The 16,502-nt window shown below is 40.4% G+C and overlaps 1 protein-coding gene across 1 annotated transcript in view; it reads left to right on the top strand.

Annotated features, from left to right (window-relative positions):
* Nucleotides 1-16,502, top strand: part of FAR2 (fatty acyl-CoA reductase 2) — a 137,109-nt gene that overhangs the window by 103,768 nt on the left and 16,839 nt on the right. The window contains exons 3-6 of the mRNA XM_061358116.1: nucleotides 2,362-2,537; nucleotides 5,145-5,324; nucleotides 11,624-11,801; nucleotides 13,186-13,230. Coding sequence (XP_061214100.1) covers nucleotides 2,362-2,537; nucleotides 5,145-5,324; nucleotides 11,624-11,801; nucleotides 13,186-13,230 — 579 coding nt within the window. The remainder of the gene's footprint in view (nucleotides 1-2,361; nucleotides 2,538-5,144; nucleotides 5,325-11,623; nucleotides 11,802-13,185; nucleotides 13,231-16,502) is intronic.

Here is a 16,502-nt window from a genome sequence, read left to right as displayed (position 1 = left end):
TATGCCAAAGTAAACCCAGTATAAAATAACTCTCATTGGATGGAGTTTTACATTCTCTTTGCAAAAGAACAAACAAATGCAGACTTGTTCCTAAAACTCTGACAAGGAGGCGTTGGTCTTACATGGGTTGTCTGAGAAACCTTTTGATTTTCTGTCTCATTGGGGCTTGCTCATGTGTGACCTCTCATGCGATGATGCCTATTTGGACAGCAAATCTAGCACCCTCTTGTTAGAAGACAAGTTTTTTACTGATGTTAATGCTGCTAGTACCTTGTTCTGAACGTAAGTTGTTGGGAACTGAGTCCCTACAGTCCAGCTGGCTCTCACCAACATCTTTGTTGATGATTAGCTTTCTCTGTTTAGAAATCTATTCTCTGGCCTAGACATTACAGGAATACACATGTAGTTGGGTGCAACTGAGAGAAATGAAATATTACCCTGTCGTGACTTCTGTTAACTTGCTGAAGTTTCAGGTTTATGAAGGATGTGCAGCTGTGTCTTAAGGAAAAATACATGAAGTCAAGTATAGAGTGTGCTGCATAGTGCGGAAGGCTAATGATTTTCTTTTAACTTCTTCATCCCTAAGAACGTTGAGGTTTCTCTAAATTTGGTTGTCAGATAAACAGGAAGATGGCAGTCCCTTAGTCATACAAGAAAATATTGCTGTTAGTATCAGTTTAATCATTCATATGTCTTTTTCTTTTAGTATGTTTAATTCATGTCACACCATTTCCACTCTTACATAAGCACTGGGCAAATCAAAGACAGAACAATCTCTAGAAAAACAAGAGGCCATGATAGTAAAGAGATTTACAAACTCATTGTTACTGGTTAGTAAGCTACAGAGTAGAGGAATCACCCAAAAACAGACCTACCAAGAAGCCAGCTGGCATGTCCTCCTACCCCAAGGCAGGCTCAGTATTTCCTGCCTTTCCTGGCAGTGCTTATCTAGACAGTTCTTGCATGCAAAGGTAGTGGCGCACAGCACTCACCAGCAACCTCTCCCAGTGCTTATTTTTTCTTGTTAGTAGTCTAGTTACCTTTTAAGTGTGGTTATCCTTTGAAATCTAGATTTATACCTCTTCAGATCCCACAGCGTCTCTATTCTATTTATCCTTTCTACCCTTCTTGTCACTCTGACCCCAAATAGAGGAACTTTAATGCAGTAATGCTGGCCAACAGTACAAACCCCTTAGAACAGATGCTTCTAAAACTTAAGGTATTTTTTTTTTTCAGAGACTACTCCAGCATGCTCATGTAGTGTTTTGAAATTCAGGCTTCATCTTTGTGAGACTGACCAACTAAAAGGTCTCCATACGGAACCTGCAGTAGGCATCTGTTTTCACAGTGCAAGCAGAACTGCACCCAGACCTGCTATACTGTTATCAGTGACTGAGCTACTCAGAGTAAAAATAGGAACTGAGGAAACTGCTGTTTTCATATAGGTACTGACAGGTGATGACAGTATTGATTTTCTTTTGGAGGTTTGTGCACAGTTATCTCACTGTTCAGGGTACCTGCCATCTCAGATTTTAGGCAAAGCAAGGTGCCAAAAGCTGGGTTGGGCAAGTCATCAGACAGAACAGTATATGGAAATGTAGGGGACTTTTTAGTGGACAGATGCAGTCTTGTCATTCTGTAGAAGGCTGAGCAGAAAATGTGCATTGGGAAGAGCTGTGGATCATACTCATAGGAAAAAAGGGCTGGAAGACAGCCTGAGAGGCCAACTACCTGCACTTTCCAGTTCTGCAAAATTGCTGATGGCAGTCAACAGCTTTAGCAGTATGGGTTATTGAGATTCCCCATCTTTCCATCTCAAAGGCAGTTTGACTCATCTGACATGAGCAAAGAGTGACAGTAGGCAAAGAGTAGCAAAGGGAGAAGCCAAAATGTGCCCTGTTCCTCTCCTCTACTCAAGTCCTTTGTAAAACCACCAAGAAAACTGCTTGAGTCTAATGATTCACAGGTTTTCCCACTCTGTACTCTGCACTCCTCCTCTTTAGCTCCTGTTATGGTCCTACAGGCAGCCTTTGAGGTCAAAGAGCAAGTGGTTGCAGGAGATGTGGAAATATGGTATTTTCAGTGGCAGTCCCAGGAAATGAGTGGTGCAGAGAAGAGTAATTCTTCTCTTTAGGGCAATGCATTACCTCCTGTATTTTTGTTCTGTTTCCCCTGTGAGGTTTTCCTGTGAGAGGGAACAAATGAATTAACTGGTTTATCATCTCACCTGTGTCCTCCCTCTGAAAGAATCAGGAATTCTCTTTTGTGACAGTTTTGTTTGACTGACATGATCAGACTGCTAATCAAAGGGATCTCAGTAGCCTAATTCTGTACCTGGTCTCTCTCTCTTTGTGATTCAAGGTCTTTGACAGGGTCCGAGAAGATTGCCCTAATTTCCACGAGAAGATTAAGCCTATTAATGCTGAACTCACTCAGCCCAAGCTGGCCATCAGTGCTGAAGATGAAGAGGAGCTTCTGACCCGGATCAATATTGTCTTCCATTGTGCAGCAACAGTTCGCTTTGATGAACCCCTGAAGTATGTGCTCCTTTCTTCTTTCTGTATTCACTGAGCACAATTCAGAGTGCATGATAGCTTATAATACAACATTCAGTGCATCTCTTGTATAGCAGTGGTAATAGCTCTCCACTTACGTTTCCAATGCTACATGTGGTTCTGCACTGCGTGTGCAATGTAAATGCTCTGAAAATGTCATGTGCATATGCACGTCAAAAGTGAAGTGTCTTGGCAGATTTCCATGGGAACAGAAGGAAGTACTGCAAGCTTGGGTTGTAACATAGTAAGGGAGTTAAGTTTGACCTAAAATGGGGATAGGGAAAAGTGTGGTTTAGGTCAAGAGGGAGATATTTTGACAGAACTAGCTGGAGACAGCTTGAAGTGAAACTGTGTTGTGTCTGTCTCTAAAGTTAGTGTTAATGGCCTTTCTTTGTCACTGAGAAACTGAGAGGAAAATAAGATGTTGTTTAAGAAAATAGCCTATCCCAAGTTTTTTAATACCCAACACTCAGAGTAATTAACTGTTTACAATAAATGCTCAGTTTCTGAAGGAGCTCCCTTGGGAATGCCTCTCCAGGCAGGCTTTCCATTAAGAAATAAGCCATTAAACCAAGATTAGATGTGTGAATGCCTCTATGCGAATCATAAAGGTTAACAAACCAAGGGGGATGCTCTGGATTGTCAGATCTTCACAGTTTCTTGGAAAACACTGAGAGTAGAAAACACAATTACTAATATCAGTCTTCATTTGCTCATATGTAGGCTAAATAGATATCCAGTGTGTCCACCATAAATAATTGCTTTTTGCAACAAGTAGAGAACCCACCAGAAAGGAAGCAGCTCTTGACATAATCTTGAGCCATGTGTAGAACCTGAATGAATATATAAGTAGCAAAGCACTGCACTGCATTAATACCTATAAATGATTTTAAATCAATACATGAATGAAAATGCTATGAAAAATATGTCTCAGTGGCATCAAAGGGAAACTACATTTTTAATAAGGAGGCTAGCTAGAAAGCAGTTAAAAGAAAAAGTTTAAGTGGTCATCTGCTTGCAGGCAGATTTGATTAAATGGCAAAATAGTAGAAGTTGTTAAAATGAAATTATTCCTATCTGAGTAATAAAATCTATCACATGAGTAAAAGCTCTAACAAGTTAAATGTGAAAGCACAATATTGCTGCTGAAATAAGAGGTTTGAGCAGCAACTTGCTAACAACACAAAAAAATAAAAATGTTTTTTAAACAGGGCAGAACTCCAAAGCCTACCACAGAATATGTAGAGCCGATAGAAAAGGGAGGTGCAAAAGCAGTGCTATCAAGATACTAGAAAGGCAGCAACAGAGAAACTGCTGAATTACTGGCATCAACACTCAGTACATTTAGGGAGTTCTCCAGATGGAACTCTTGAGGGTAGAAATCTGCGAAACTCTGTTATACTGAAATATCAGTAGATGCAGTTTTAATATAAATAGGAAAAAAAAGAGTAACAAATCACCAGGGTTAGATGAACTTCCCCTGGAAGGCTGAAAGAACTCTGACCATATCAGCAGCAATCTGTGCTGGGCCTGTATTCTGAGCGCAGTCCTGTTCTTCCTTTCTCAGAAGGGATATGGTTGAATAGAAATGTACATGGAAGAGTAGCTTTCATGTGAAGTATAGCTAAAGTAAAGGATTCATCCTGCTAGAAGAGCAGGAGGAAAAAGAAATATGTAGAAAACTCTATTCTTAGTAGCATCATACTAAAAAAAAAATAAGTATCTCTGAATTTAGATATTGTGATGCAAACATTAATCATACTCTTAGCTGCTGTTTTCATTCATCAGGACTATTTACAATTTCCCTTCAATGTTGATATAATTAATTTCTTTAGTATACGCTGTACTTAATAGCATTATTTATAATCTCGTATGCATTGTTGAAAGCTTATGTTCCTGTGCTGAACAGATTGCATATTCCTTAGCCTTTTCCCTTCTGTGCAGGAAAGTGTCTTCCTTACAGTACAAAGCGTGCAACAGAGTTGAACATCTGCTCACTGAGATCCATTGCAGATAGGTCCAGGACAACTTCTAGTAACACTCTGTGCTTCAGGGTCAACCTTGCTAACCAGGACTCTTTTTTTCTCTTATGTTTATTAGCTGTCTTCTCCATTCCTTAGGAATTCAAGCTGTTCTCTCTAATTGAGTTTCTTTCAGTATGAATCTCTTTTCCTGGGCCAAAGGACCTTTTGCTGCTTGCTGAAACCATGTTTATCTGGTTTAGCAGTGGTCCCTTAAAGAGAAAGTTGACAGGGCACCATAGGAACCATAACACCTCTGTGGTCATCTGTTTTGGAAATATTTGTTCCAGAAAGGGGTGGTAAATACGTCAAATTTAACAATGTTAGAGGAATGTTACCTCTGATCATTCAAACTGAGTAAAAATATTTGAGAGACTTTCTGTGGCCAGAACAGTAAACCTAACTGGAAGCTGGTTTAGCCCTTGCATTGCATTGAAGCTTTCTGCTCTGCTGTGATCCATTCTCTTCTCCTACATCCATTTTCATTATTTGAGATTTGTATAATGCTCAGCTTCCATATATTCTTTCCAGTGTAACACATTTTGTTTCCTTCCCCCACTCTCTTTAGACATGCCCTGCAACTGAATGCGTTGGGCACGCAGCGACTTCTAGAGCTGGCCCGGCAGATGCAGAACCTTGAGGCCTTCATCCATATCTCTACTGCCTATGCAAACTGTGTCCGGAAATGCATAGATGAAATCATCTACCCACCCCCAGCAGAACCCAAGAAGCTCTTTGATTTAATAGAGTAAGTAGGATTTGCCTACTGCATCACCTCTTCTGACATTGGTTTTGCGCCATTCTGCAGAAGACCTCTGGATTGTTCACATTGCCCACACCAGTGGGGTTTCTGTTCATAGTTGCTGTTACTGCTGTATTGCCTTGTCTGCACACACCCATGCCAGCAAGAAATGCTGGAGCACAAGCCCGATGAGGAATAGCTGAGGGAACTGTGGTTGTTTAGTCTGGAGAAGAGAAGGCTCAGGGGGGACCTTATCACTCTCTAAAGCAGCCTGAAAGGAGAATGGAGAGAGGTTGGGTGTCAGTCCCTTCCCCCAGGTAACAAGCGACAGGACAAGAGGTAACAGTCTCAGGCTGTGCCAGGGGATGTTTAGGTTAAACATTAGGAGCAATTTCTTCACCAAAAGGGCACTGGAACAGGCTGCCCAGGGCAGTCCCTAGAAGTGTTCACAAATTGTGTAAACGAGGCCCTCAGTGACATGGGTTAGTGGTGGCCTTGGCAGTCATGGTTGGACTTCTTGATCTTAAAGGTCTTTTCCAACATAGGTCATTCTATGGTTCTATGAGGGTGAGACCAAAGAAAAAGAGAGCTGTTGTCCTATGTGCTTTTGGGTGGTACTGTCCACAGAATGTCATCCAGTAAGTCTGTCCTTTCTGTTTTATCTTGAAACTAGCTTTACTGAGTTGTTTCATTTTTTGAAATCAGAAGAAATACAGACTCTGGCTTGGAGCTTTTGTATCTGGAGAGCTGCTGGAATCATGCTTTATAAACATTTGGTTGAGCTGAAGAATACTTCTCCAGATACAAAGTGTTAGGAAATAGCATAAACTGCACTTATTAACCCTGCAATTCCAGCTACCTCTGAATGTTTTCACACAGTTCTAAAAAGAGTGTGTAATTTCATGGGAGTCCAGCATTGAGTGTATTAACACACAAGTGTATTTGCTAATAAGGAATGGAGTTGTGTTGCTGCTTTCTGTAAGTCTACCTTACCTCTGTTGCTACCTTAGTAAGAACTGATATTTTTCATATACCATATATTTATTCCTTTATCTCTTCAGCTTCCCAATGTGTTTCCATCTTTTTCAACAATTCTGTGGTATTAAACAAGTATTAAACTGGAATTATATGGGAGTAAGTCAGAAAAGGGCTGTTTCTTAGAGAGTTCAGTGTGAGAATCCAGGACTTCAAGGGAACAACAAAAAAAGCTTGTTTAACTGCATTTACTGAAACAAAGAATAATTACAAAGAATAACAAAATCTACTGATAAAGGCCCCAGGAAACCTTCCCCTTAGAGAATTTTCCCACAGCTGTAGTTTTGTTTTCATTTATTTTCTAGTTATATGCTACTTATGTGGTATAAGCAGTTGACCCATGAACTGTAACCCAAAGAGCTGGTATAAAATCTTTCTTCTCCTTCATTTACAGTAATAGGAGATGAGATTAATTCATGTCCAATAGGAGAAGCACTAGGATTTTATTTCAATAAAATGTTTGTCTAAAGAAATAATTTCATTAAGTGCTACTCCAGAAAATTTAGTAGAAATCAGTGTTCTCTATTTCAACTTCTCCAGTAGCCTCTATTCTTTGGCATGTTTACTTCCAGCTAGTAGCCATCTATCATTTATTCTGCAAGTGGAGCATGATAAAAGAAATGCCCTAGTGCATGATAGCAATGGACTGCCTGGCCCAATATCTTGCTCTGAACAGTGGCACTGGGAGATGCTCGTTAGGGTGACTACACCAATCTGGGTACTTTTGCAGCCCATTCCCCTTGTAGCTTCCCAGAAACCAGAACTGTTGTATGAATGAGGGGTGCTATGTCCTGTTCTTTTCTGAGCTGTTTTTGAATCTACTAATTTGTTCAATCCCTTTTGGATCTTTCTGGTACTCTGCCTCTGCAACCCCCTGTGGCAGCAGGTTCCAGTTTATCAACCAACTGCTGTGTACAGACAAGCTCTCTTTACCTGTTTCAAACTGTCATGCTGGTAGTTTTATTACATGTCCCATAGTCATAGCATTGCAGTATCTGTAGCATTTGCCCTATTTACTGCCTGTGCAGTTCTGTAAATCTGTATTTCATTCAGCCTGGACCTTCTTTTCTGCAGATCGCAGAGTTTCAGCCTTTTTACTGCCTCCTCATATGCCCACAGATCTATCTTCTTGATGATTTTAGTTGCCCTTCCTCTCTGCCTCTTTTTTAATTCCACTCTGAGGTGCAGAGGCCAGACAGAACTGGATGAAGTACTCAAGGTGTGGTAACTTAAAGTTTTATTTAAACAGTTTCAGAATGACACCATTGGTCTTGCTCTCAGTACATGATGATGTCCAACATGTTAGTGACTTTTTTTGTCTGTTGCTACTCATTGACTTTTGAGATTCATAGAGCCATCAGCTAGCTCTTACTGAGCTGCAGCTGCCAGTTCTGAGTTCTGTAACCTCTAAGACCAATTTAGAATACTTTTCCCTAAATGCATTATCTTATTTTTATTTCTAGTGAAGCTAATCTGCCACCTTTTTGACCACTGACTCAGTTTTACAGTGTCCTTTGGGGTTCATCACTATCAATAATACATTTCACTGCTCCCAAAAACTTACCATTACTTGCAACTTTGGACATAAGACTCCAGCAAAGGTCTGAATGCTAATCAGGAATATGTTGAAGTGCCTGGCCACCCCAGAGGTTACCCCTGGCTACCCCAGCTACTTCAGCTGCTTCATGTAAGACACCAAGAATTTATTTATTGTAGTTTGCATATGCAGCAGAGAGAATGGTGTTTGAAAGAAAGGCTGAGTGACAGGATGGGCTGTCAGAGTGTGCTTTAATGTGTTTATCTTGGTACTGAGGGCCTTTTTCTTAGCCACATAATTAGAAATTAGGGTTCTTGCTCTTTTACTATATTTTAAATTATTTTTTTTTCTGTTTTCCCTGTTTTTCACACTCCAGAATTCACCACCTTCTGGTACTTTCAGTGAAAGAGAAATCACAGCATGCCCTCAGCTAGGATGACATCTTTTTCTTTACAGTATTGTCACAGCAACAACAACACAGCAGTGAAACCACTGCTTTCAAAGGCATTGAAATCAGATGGGCCTTGTTCAAAATTGACCCTTGTCTCCAGGGTCATTGGTTTCGAAGATGTTCTGGAAATCAAAGGCAACATATAAAGAGATGCATGGGGCTGCAGAGTGTGTGAAGGAGCAGGATGGGGAAAGCCCCTGGGATGTTGAGCACCCGTTGTTGATGGGGCTTGGAGCAGCCTGATCTAGTAAAGGTGTCCCTGCCCATGGTAAGGGATTGGAACTGGATGGTCTTTAATGTTTCTTCCAACTCAAACCAATCTGATTATATGTTGGGATGACAGAACACAGGCAGAATGTTATAGAGAAAACTGAGAAACTGTGAAGGGCAGAGGATTACTTGGAGAGAGAGAGAGAGAGAGAGAAGACAAAGCAGGGTTGTAAGGAGATCAGAGTGATGCACCTTTGTAAGTGGATGTGGAAGTGGAGTAATTCTGCATGTAAGTGGAAGAAGTAATACGTGAATATCTGAGTACAGAAGGTTTAAGAGAAAGACGAACAGGTATCAGAACGTTACCTTCAAAAAGGGGGGGGGAGGAATAAAGCAGACAAGAAAATATAAACTCCCTTCAAAAAGGGAGAAGAAACGCATGTCATGCTTTGCATCAGCCAGCTGTGAAAGATTATTTTCGCAAACAACTCTTGTCTTAAAGTGCTCTTCTGCAAGTGCATTAGGGGGTATGATCACACAAATGGGTGCAATAACAGACTTATTTAATCATACTTTTAGCCATGCACTTGATATATGCATATGATTCTTTATGCAGTTTACACAGTCCCAAATAGGACTCCCAGCTTTTTCTTTTTTCTGTTCTTATCCTCCTGTTATATCCCTGCTTTCCTGTATTTTGACGTTTAACCTGCAACTAAAGCCTTAGGCTTAATCTGTGTAAACCAAAAGTCACACTTCTAAGTGCTGCCAGGCCAATAGAGGAAACGTATAATCTGCCACATCAAGCAAGATTTGCCTTAATCTAAAGCTGAGGGAAATCAGCTTTGAAGGGTGTGCTGAGGTAAGCAACACAGCACACAGCGAAGAAAAACTGGGTTTGTTATTGCAGAAAACGTAGATCCGTCATTATTTACAAGAAAGAGAGCATCTGACTAATGCAAAGCGGTTAACACAGTTATGTTTTCCTATGGCAGAGTGATTTGGCACATATACATGGTGAAGGAAGAGGTTACTAATGGTTTCATTTGCATCTCTTGTTTCTACTGGCAATTGCAGCAGTGAGCAAAAGACATAGCTTTGTGATTTAGCATTTCAAAATCTTCAAAGTAGGTCACAGGAAAAGAGGACCATTTCACCTCACTGAACTGTCAGCTCAGCGCTCCTGTGATGATAGTGCTGGTAGATGAAATCACCTGGGAGGGTGGTACCCTGAGACAGGCAGGAGTGTGGTCCCCTTGATGGCCACTGAAAGTAATGCAGAGGCCTGTCTGGGAAGGATGAGGACTAGGGGAAGTTGCTTTTCCTTGTACTTCTACACCTGCCTTTGCTTCATAAGAATGCTAACATGTGAGCTATATCTATTAGTTAAGTAAAAATATACAAATAGAAGGCAACAGAAGGGGAAGAAGGCTTGTATGCAGCTTAGTCTGAGTTCCCAAATGAACCTAGTCTTCAGGCTCTGCAGAAATAGACATCTCCTTTTGGTAGCCTGGTAATTAATTACTCAACAGATTCAAACAACTGCAATTTAGCTGAGCCCCTGAGGAGGCTGGGTTCAATGGCTGCCTAAGCAGGCTTTGTAAATTAAGTCAATATTGTGTGCTGCTTATAGCCTCAGTGTAGTTCAACTTCATATTTTATGCTTAAACATTTTTTCTGCCATGCGTGTTTCTGAAGTATGGGACTAGGGTTGCAAAGGAAGGTATTTGTGCCTCCACAAGGCCTTTTTTTTAACTAAAAAAAATCTATATTCTAAAACCTGCCAGCATCTTTTGAATGTGCTCCAAACATGAAGGATCGCTGAATTCAACCCTTCCATGTGAACTGTTCTGCAGTTTCAGTGAATCGGTGTTTTCTCATCTGTCAGTTTTCCTGTAGTATTTCCGTCTGTGTTTGATGAAAGCCATCCAAAAAGCAGTGTGCCACCTGAGCCATCAGGTGTTTGCACGTTTAAGGTGATATAATCAAGTAATTCTTCAGGTGTGCCAGTTTCAACCTCACTCCTTTCCCCCTGACCTCCACCTGCTTCTGAAATTCAGGGTAAGGAGGGGTGAAGCAGGGATATGCAGGGAACAGTATCCTTGCAATGCCCCTGGGAAGAGCACAGCAGTTCAGTCTGAACTCCATTGACTTAATTACAAATTGGATTATAGGAGTTAATCTTTGTTTCTGTGGTGTAACACCAGACTGCTGAAAGCCTGTCAGGGGTTGGCAGCGGAGTGCAAGGGCTCTGGAAGTACGTCCAGTTCCTGTCCTTTAGACCCAAATGCTGGCAGGACCAGTGATGTCTTGAAGGTGTGCCAGGGCCTTTGAGCCTTAGGCCATCCCTGCAGCACTGCAGTGGTGAGGGCCACTTTTTAAGAGGTATATGCATAACTACTTCTGATGGATTAGATACCTGAATACCTTAAAAAAAATACTGGGGTGGTTTTGTTTCAAAAAACAAAACACTTCTGTTTGGGGTTTTTTTACTTAGCTAGCACTGACAGTTTCCTAATTCCCTATGTCAACAAGCTTGTGGAAAATGGGTGGGAAGGAGCATTTAACACTGTTTCTAGTGATACTAGAATGCTATCCATCTACTATGTTGTTCTGGCTTTTGAGACCTTCATAATGCTACTCAACTCAGGAACTCAAGGTTACCAGGAATCTCATGAAATGTGCTTGGGAGCATATAGGGACTGTGTTGGCTATGGCTGAGCGCTACCTGGTTAGAGTGCTTGGCTGGAAACCTCAATCAGACCACCGCTTTATTTTTGTTACAGATCACAGTGAAGCATAAAGCACACAAGAGATTGCTTTACAATGTGATTGTATAGATGCCTGAAGTTGAGCTGGACAGCATAGCGTGAAGCTCACAAGGGTTATTTTGCATTTTGAGGACAAAAGTAACCTTTCTCCTACAGAGCTGTTCTAAATCCAGACCAGTTGCTCCTTGCTCCTTGCTTTGTCTTAAATGGCTTTGACTGGCTTGTCCTTTGTTTCAGGTGAGTATTCCTGTCTTTTCTTTCTCTGTACAGCAGGTAATTATGGTCTCCTTGTTTCCTGTAGGTGGCTGGATGAGTCTATCATTGAAGACATTACACCCAAGCTGCTCGGTGACTGGCCTAACACTTACACCTACACCAAAGCCTTGTCAGAATACTTGATTCAGCAAGAGAAAGGAAACCTGAACATTGCTATCATCAGGCCATCCATTGTGGGAGCTAGCTGGCATGAGCCTTTCCCAGTAAGCATTAATATGTGTAATGTCCCGGTAAGCTGAGAGGTCTTTGGGGGCCTGGAACTAGATGGTCTTAAGGTCCTTTCAACCCTAACTATTCTATGATTCTGTGATAACTGCTGCAGCTGCAGCACTGTCAGGAAATCTCTCCCCACTTGTACCTACTTGTCTACCTACTTATTTGCTTGAGAAACAGGTATTCCAGTTCGTAGGAAAACATGTGGAAGAGGTAGAAGACTTGTGCTGGAGTGGAAGAGGAAGACTTCAACATCTTCAGGAAAAACTCTTGTCTCCAAGTGAAAAGAACACATTTAAGCAATAATAACAATAACAAGGCTGGGATAATAATGGTGCAGAATGTTGGACTTGCAACTGACAGTCTTACAGGCAGAGGACTGTGTCCAGACAGGCACACAGGGGAGTTTCTGTACTAACTGGGCAAACACAAGATAGGAGGGTCGGTTGTAGTCCTAATGCATTCTGCTTTGGGTCTTTCCATGGTCTAGTTAGCCTATTAATGAGATCCCACTGTGCACAGGACTTCACATGCTCCTTGGAAAGCATTTGATAGTCATGTGCGGTATCTCTGTCTTATGTTGGTAGTCACTGAATTTTCTGGATTCACACTTGCATGGGCCTGTTGCAGATACAAATGTCAGCCGCACAGTGATTAAATACAGCGGTACTTTTGGACTGAAATAATTCACTAAGCTAAACATACTGGTAAGAATAATGTGCCCTAACATTGCAGCCAAATTGCAAAGACAACATAAAGTCACCTTTGGCTTTCATGCAGCTTGAAGCCTGCCAAAGATGGCTCAGATACAGCCAAGGCTCTAAGCCAAACCTCCCATGTTGGAAAAAAAAAGTGAACCCTGTTAAGTGTCATTACCTGTTTCAGGTCAGACAGCTCATCACTGCTTTTAACTCTAGCTCCCGCAAGTGGCAGTTGCCTTAGATGTTAGCTGGAGTAACTAAATCAGTCTTGGTGACATCTGCATGTTGTATGTCAGAGGGTATATAACACACTGACCATTTTCAGCAAGTGTGACAGCACCAAGACACTGTAGTGATTAAAGCCAGAGTTTATTCCTGTAGCCAAGTTATAATAGTAAATAAGTGGTTTCTAAAAACAAAATTAGATTTTGTTGTTGATTGGTAAATTGCAGATAGAATGAGGTATTGTACAATGCATCCCCTATTTAGAATCCTTTAGGTACTTTGTACTGGCTAGCTTCCTGGCAGCTGTCCCAGATAGGCTGGCATCCATTGTGACTGGTGTCTTGTTGCTTCTTTGTCTACACCACAGCATTACAGCTTTTGACCATTTCAAAGCCACTGTAAGCAATGTGTCATTGAAAGAAGTAGTAATCGTTGTTCTTTTTTGCAGGGTTGGATTGACAACTTCAATGGCACAAGTGGAATATTTATTGCGGTATGTCTGGTTACTATTTAAGCTCTCCTTAAAGTGGAGTTTGAGTGCCTAAAATAGCAACTGTAAAGTTACTCTACAGCCCCACTTAGAAACAGTGTGTGAAAAAGTATCATAGCAGTTTTCTGAATCCCGTAGAAAGATGTCACACACTTGCCATACATTTATATGCATGTAGGACCCAAAAGACTGCCTGTTTATGCTGTGCTCAAAAAAGGACATTGAAAGAGTATTCATGTTGCTGGCTCACTAACATGAATTACAGCCTCTAAAAACTCTGAAAAAGTTCTGGACAAATTTGGGCAAATTTTCAAAGAAAGGGCAAAAGATGCATCCTTGAAAGTAGGGTAAATCACAAGTGTCAAAACTTGAGTCATAACAGAACTTAGTTTTCCAGGCCAGATTACCATACCATCAGTACAAGGCAGCATTATCCATCCTTTCATTTATTGTCATATCTATTGCTTTTAAGTCCATTGCTATAGTTTGTGACCATTCCAAATCACAAAGATTCTGGGTCTCACTTGCCATTGCATTACACAGCACTTGCCCATGGGTAGAGTACACCCAAATGATGTGTGTAACTATCAATTCACACACTTCCAGTCACATGGATAATTCACTATATCCTTGCTTAACACTGGTGTAAATAACTACTGTGCAAAATGCTGAGGAACAAACCCATCAGGGAAATAATGAATAACTTGGTAAAATATTGCCTGTAATATGAAAACAATCATTAACAATTTAACATATGAAAACAGAAAAGTTGTGTACCTCTTCTCCTGGCTTGTATTTGTTTCTGAACTAAAAATGTTGCCTTGGGTCTATTTGTCACTACATAATGCTGTATAGCTATGGGCAGATATTTTTGTTCATGTATGATTTGTCCAACTTGATTATTTTGTAAAAAATTTATTGTAATCAGCCTGCTGCAGTGTGTATAAAAGGATTAATAGTCTAGAATGATAGGAGAGCAGAATAAAATCCAAATATCATCTTGTTAGAAAAGCTCATTTATACCTGAACTAGAGCATAAATAGAAACTGTTACTACTGGTATCCACAGGGCCGTTGAAATTAGTGGGTATATCCCAGCTAATGCTTTTATCTGAAACCCCACATTTCGGAGACATTGAAAAGCCCCCAAAACACATAATTTGTATTCACAAAGTGTTATTAGCTTCTATTCATGTCACAGTTTCTTTAAAATAATTACCCCTCCGCCTTTTACTCATTGCTGACTGCTCATAAAGCAGGCACTGTCGCTCTGCTCTACTCACAGCATCTTGTACTGTTTTCAGTGTTTCATTCATGATGTTCTCATCACGATAAAGTTCTGCAGTTACTTCATTTTGCAGATCCGCTCCTTACATTTTTATGTGATAGGTTCTAACTTTTGTAATGGTATCTGTGAGTTTTGATGTTTTTATGATTACTTTTGAGCATTAGTCTGTAACAAAAATTCGTCCAGAATTGGTTTGCAAGATGGATGTCATACAAAAAAGTTTGAGTGCATTGCTCTTTGTTCCCCACAAGTGAATGACCTAAGTGACAAACTACAGCAGCTAGCTGTAAAGATGTTATCATATGCCGGTATGTTGGAAAACACAGGCCAAACTTGTGTGCTTTCAGCCATATAAAAACATGCCAATCAAATACTCTGTCATTTAAAAAGCATTTCCCCCCTCTTACTTTCTTCTAATCTGCCAACAAGTAAAAAAACAGCTAATGGTTAAGTATCTGGAAATTTTGTCCATATGTCATGTTTTTAATAGTGTCTGCATTACGTGCTTACACTAGAGCTTGCATATAATTTATATGCTTGTCTTTTGTCACACATACCAGTAACTAGTATTTTCTGTTCTTCAAAGCAAAAACTTTCTAGCCCTACCGAATGCAGCAGTAGAATTAATGGTTGCTTCACTCAGGCCATGTTTCACACACAGATGCCAGCTTGTACCTTTATCTCCAGATTAACTCTGTGGAAAGTAAAGGTTTTGAGATTCTAGGGTCAGTGTAGTAAATAACTTCCCTTTTATAGAAAAGCTTTAACTTGCAGTGAAACAATTTTGAAACAGAAATGGCATTTTTTGGTTCAGGATTGAAACTCTTGAGGTTTGTCAGTATAGGAAATAAAGATACAATGAAATTCCTGTCATCTGCACTAAGCTCTCCAGTGATGAAATGTGATGATTTGATATGTAAATATATCAAGACTTAACCAATTAAAAAAAAAAAAAAAGAGCAATGACAATAGGTGCAGGGTGCACACACCAGGTTTATTTTTTTGTGTCCAACAACTCTTTCGCCTTACGGGCAGCAGTGTTGGCTAGTATCAGTCAGGAGCAGAGACTCCATGATGTGGAGAAGCATGTGGGGAGTGCTGACAAGACGGTATTTGTCTTTTGCCATCTCCAGTTGTTCCTGAACTTAGCTGGACTGGTATGAGTTATCTGGAAGTGAAAACTTTTTATTATTAGGGAGCCCAAGACACTTCTGCTGTTCTGGAGAGAAGGTGGGGGTGAGGGAAAGAAATGTATGGTTTGAATAAATGTACTTGGATGTGGTGAATTGGTAATTCCTGCTTGGTAGTTTGAAAATTAACCCTTCAACATCTGAGTTACGATTACCTGAGTTATGATCACCATCTAAGCTTGATTACCTGCAAGTTGTGTGATTACAACCAGCTGTCTTGGCTTCAAACTGTATTTATTACTCAAATAGCTTTGTTTGCCTTAATTAAGGATGGAGAAAGCAAAAGCAAAGTGTTTTGGTGGTCAGTTTGTTTGTTTTTAAGGTGTCTCCCCCATACCAAAATAACTTTAACTTCTAGCCCAAGCTCATCCTGTATGGAGGACAACCCCCAGACTCAGATTTGGTTCAGATGGTCTTTGGGATCATTTAGGAAGAATCCAAACTCCAGACCTTGTGAAGACTTTTTTCCTCAGCCACCACTACAATATTTGAGTTTGATCATTTCATTCCATAAATAGATATATTTCTTTTAAATATTCATGAAATATGGGAGTTCAAGTTGTTCTAGGTAATGTGATTATGTTTCTTTTGCCTACAGTTGCTTGAGCTGCTGTGAGGAGAAGCTTTGTTGATTGAAGAACAAAATGAAATTAATTACATTTCCACTGGACTGTAATTGAGGCATTTTGTCTCACTGTTCCATATTACCTATAAAGACCTTCTTCCCTGCAAGGCAGTGGATCTGTAAGGCAGAACTGTGATTTAAGTTATGTTCTGGACAATGACTTGCCCTAAAGC

This window comes from Neopsephotus bourkii, unplaced genomic scaffold (assembly GCF_033783945.1).
Source record: "Neopsephotus bourkii isolate Nb327-2 ecotype Australia unplaced genomic scaffold, CSIRO-AGI_Nbou_v1 NB_107, whole genome shotgun sequence".
NCBI classification, from domain to species: domain Eukaryota; kingdom Metazoa; phylum Chordata; class Aves; order Psittaciformes; family Psittacidae; genus Neopsephotus; species Neopsephotus bourkii.
The sequence above is the reverse complement of the archived record's forward strand: the minus strand, read 5'-3'. Positions and strand labels throughout refer to the sequence as shown.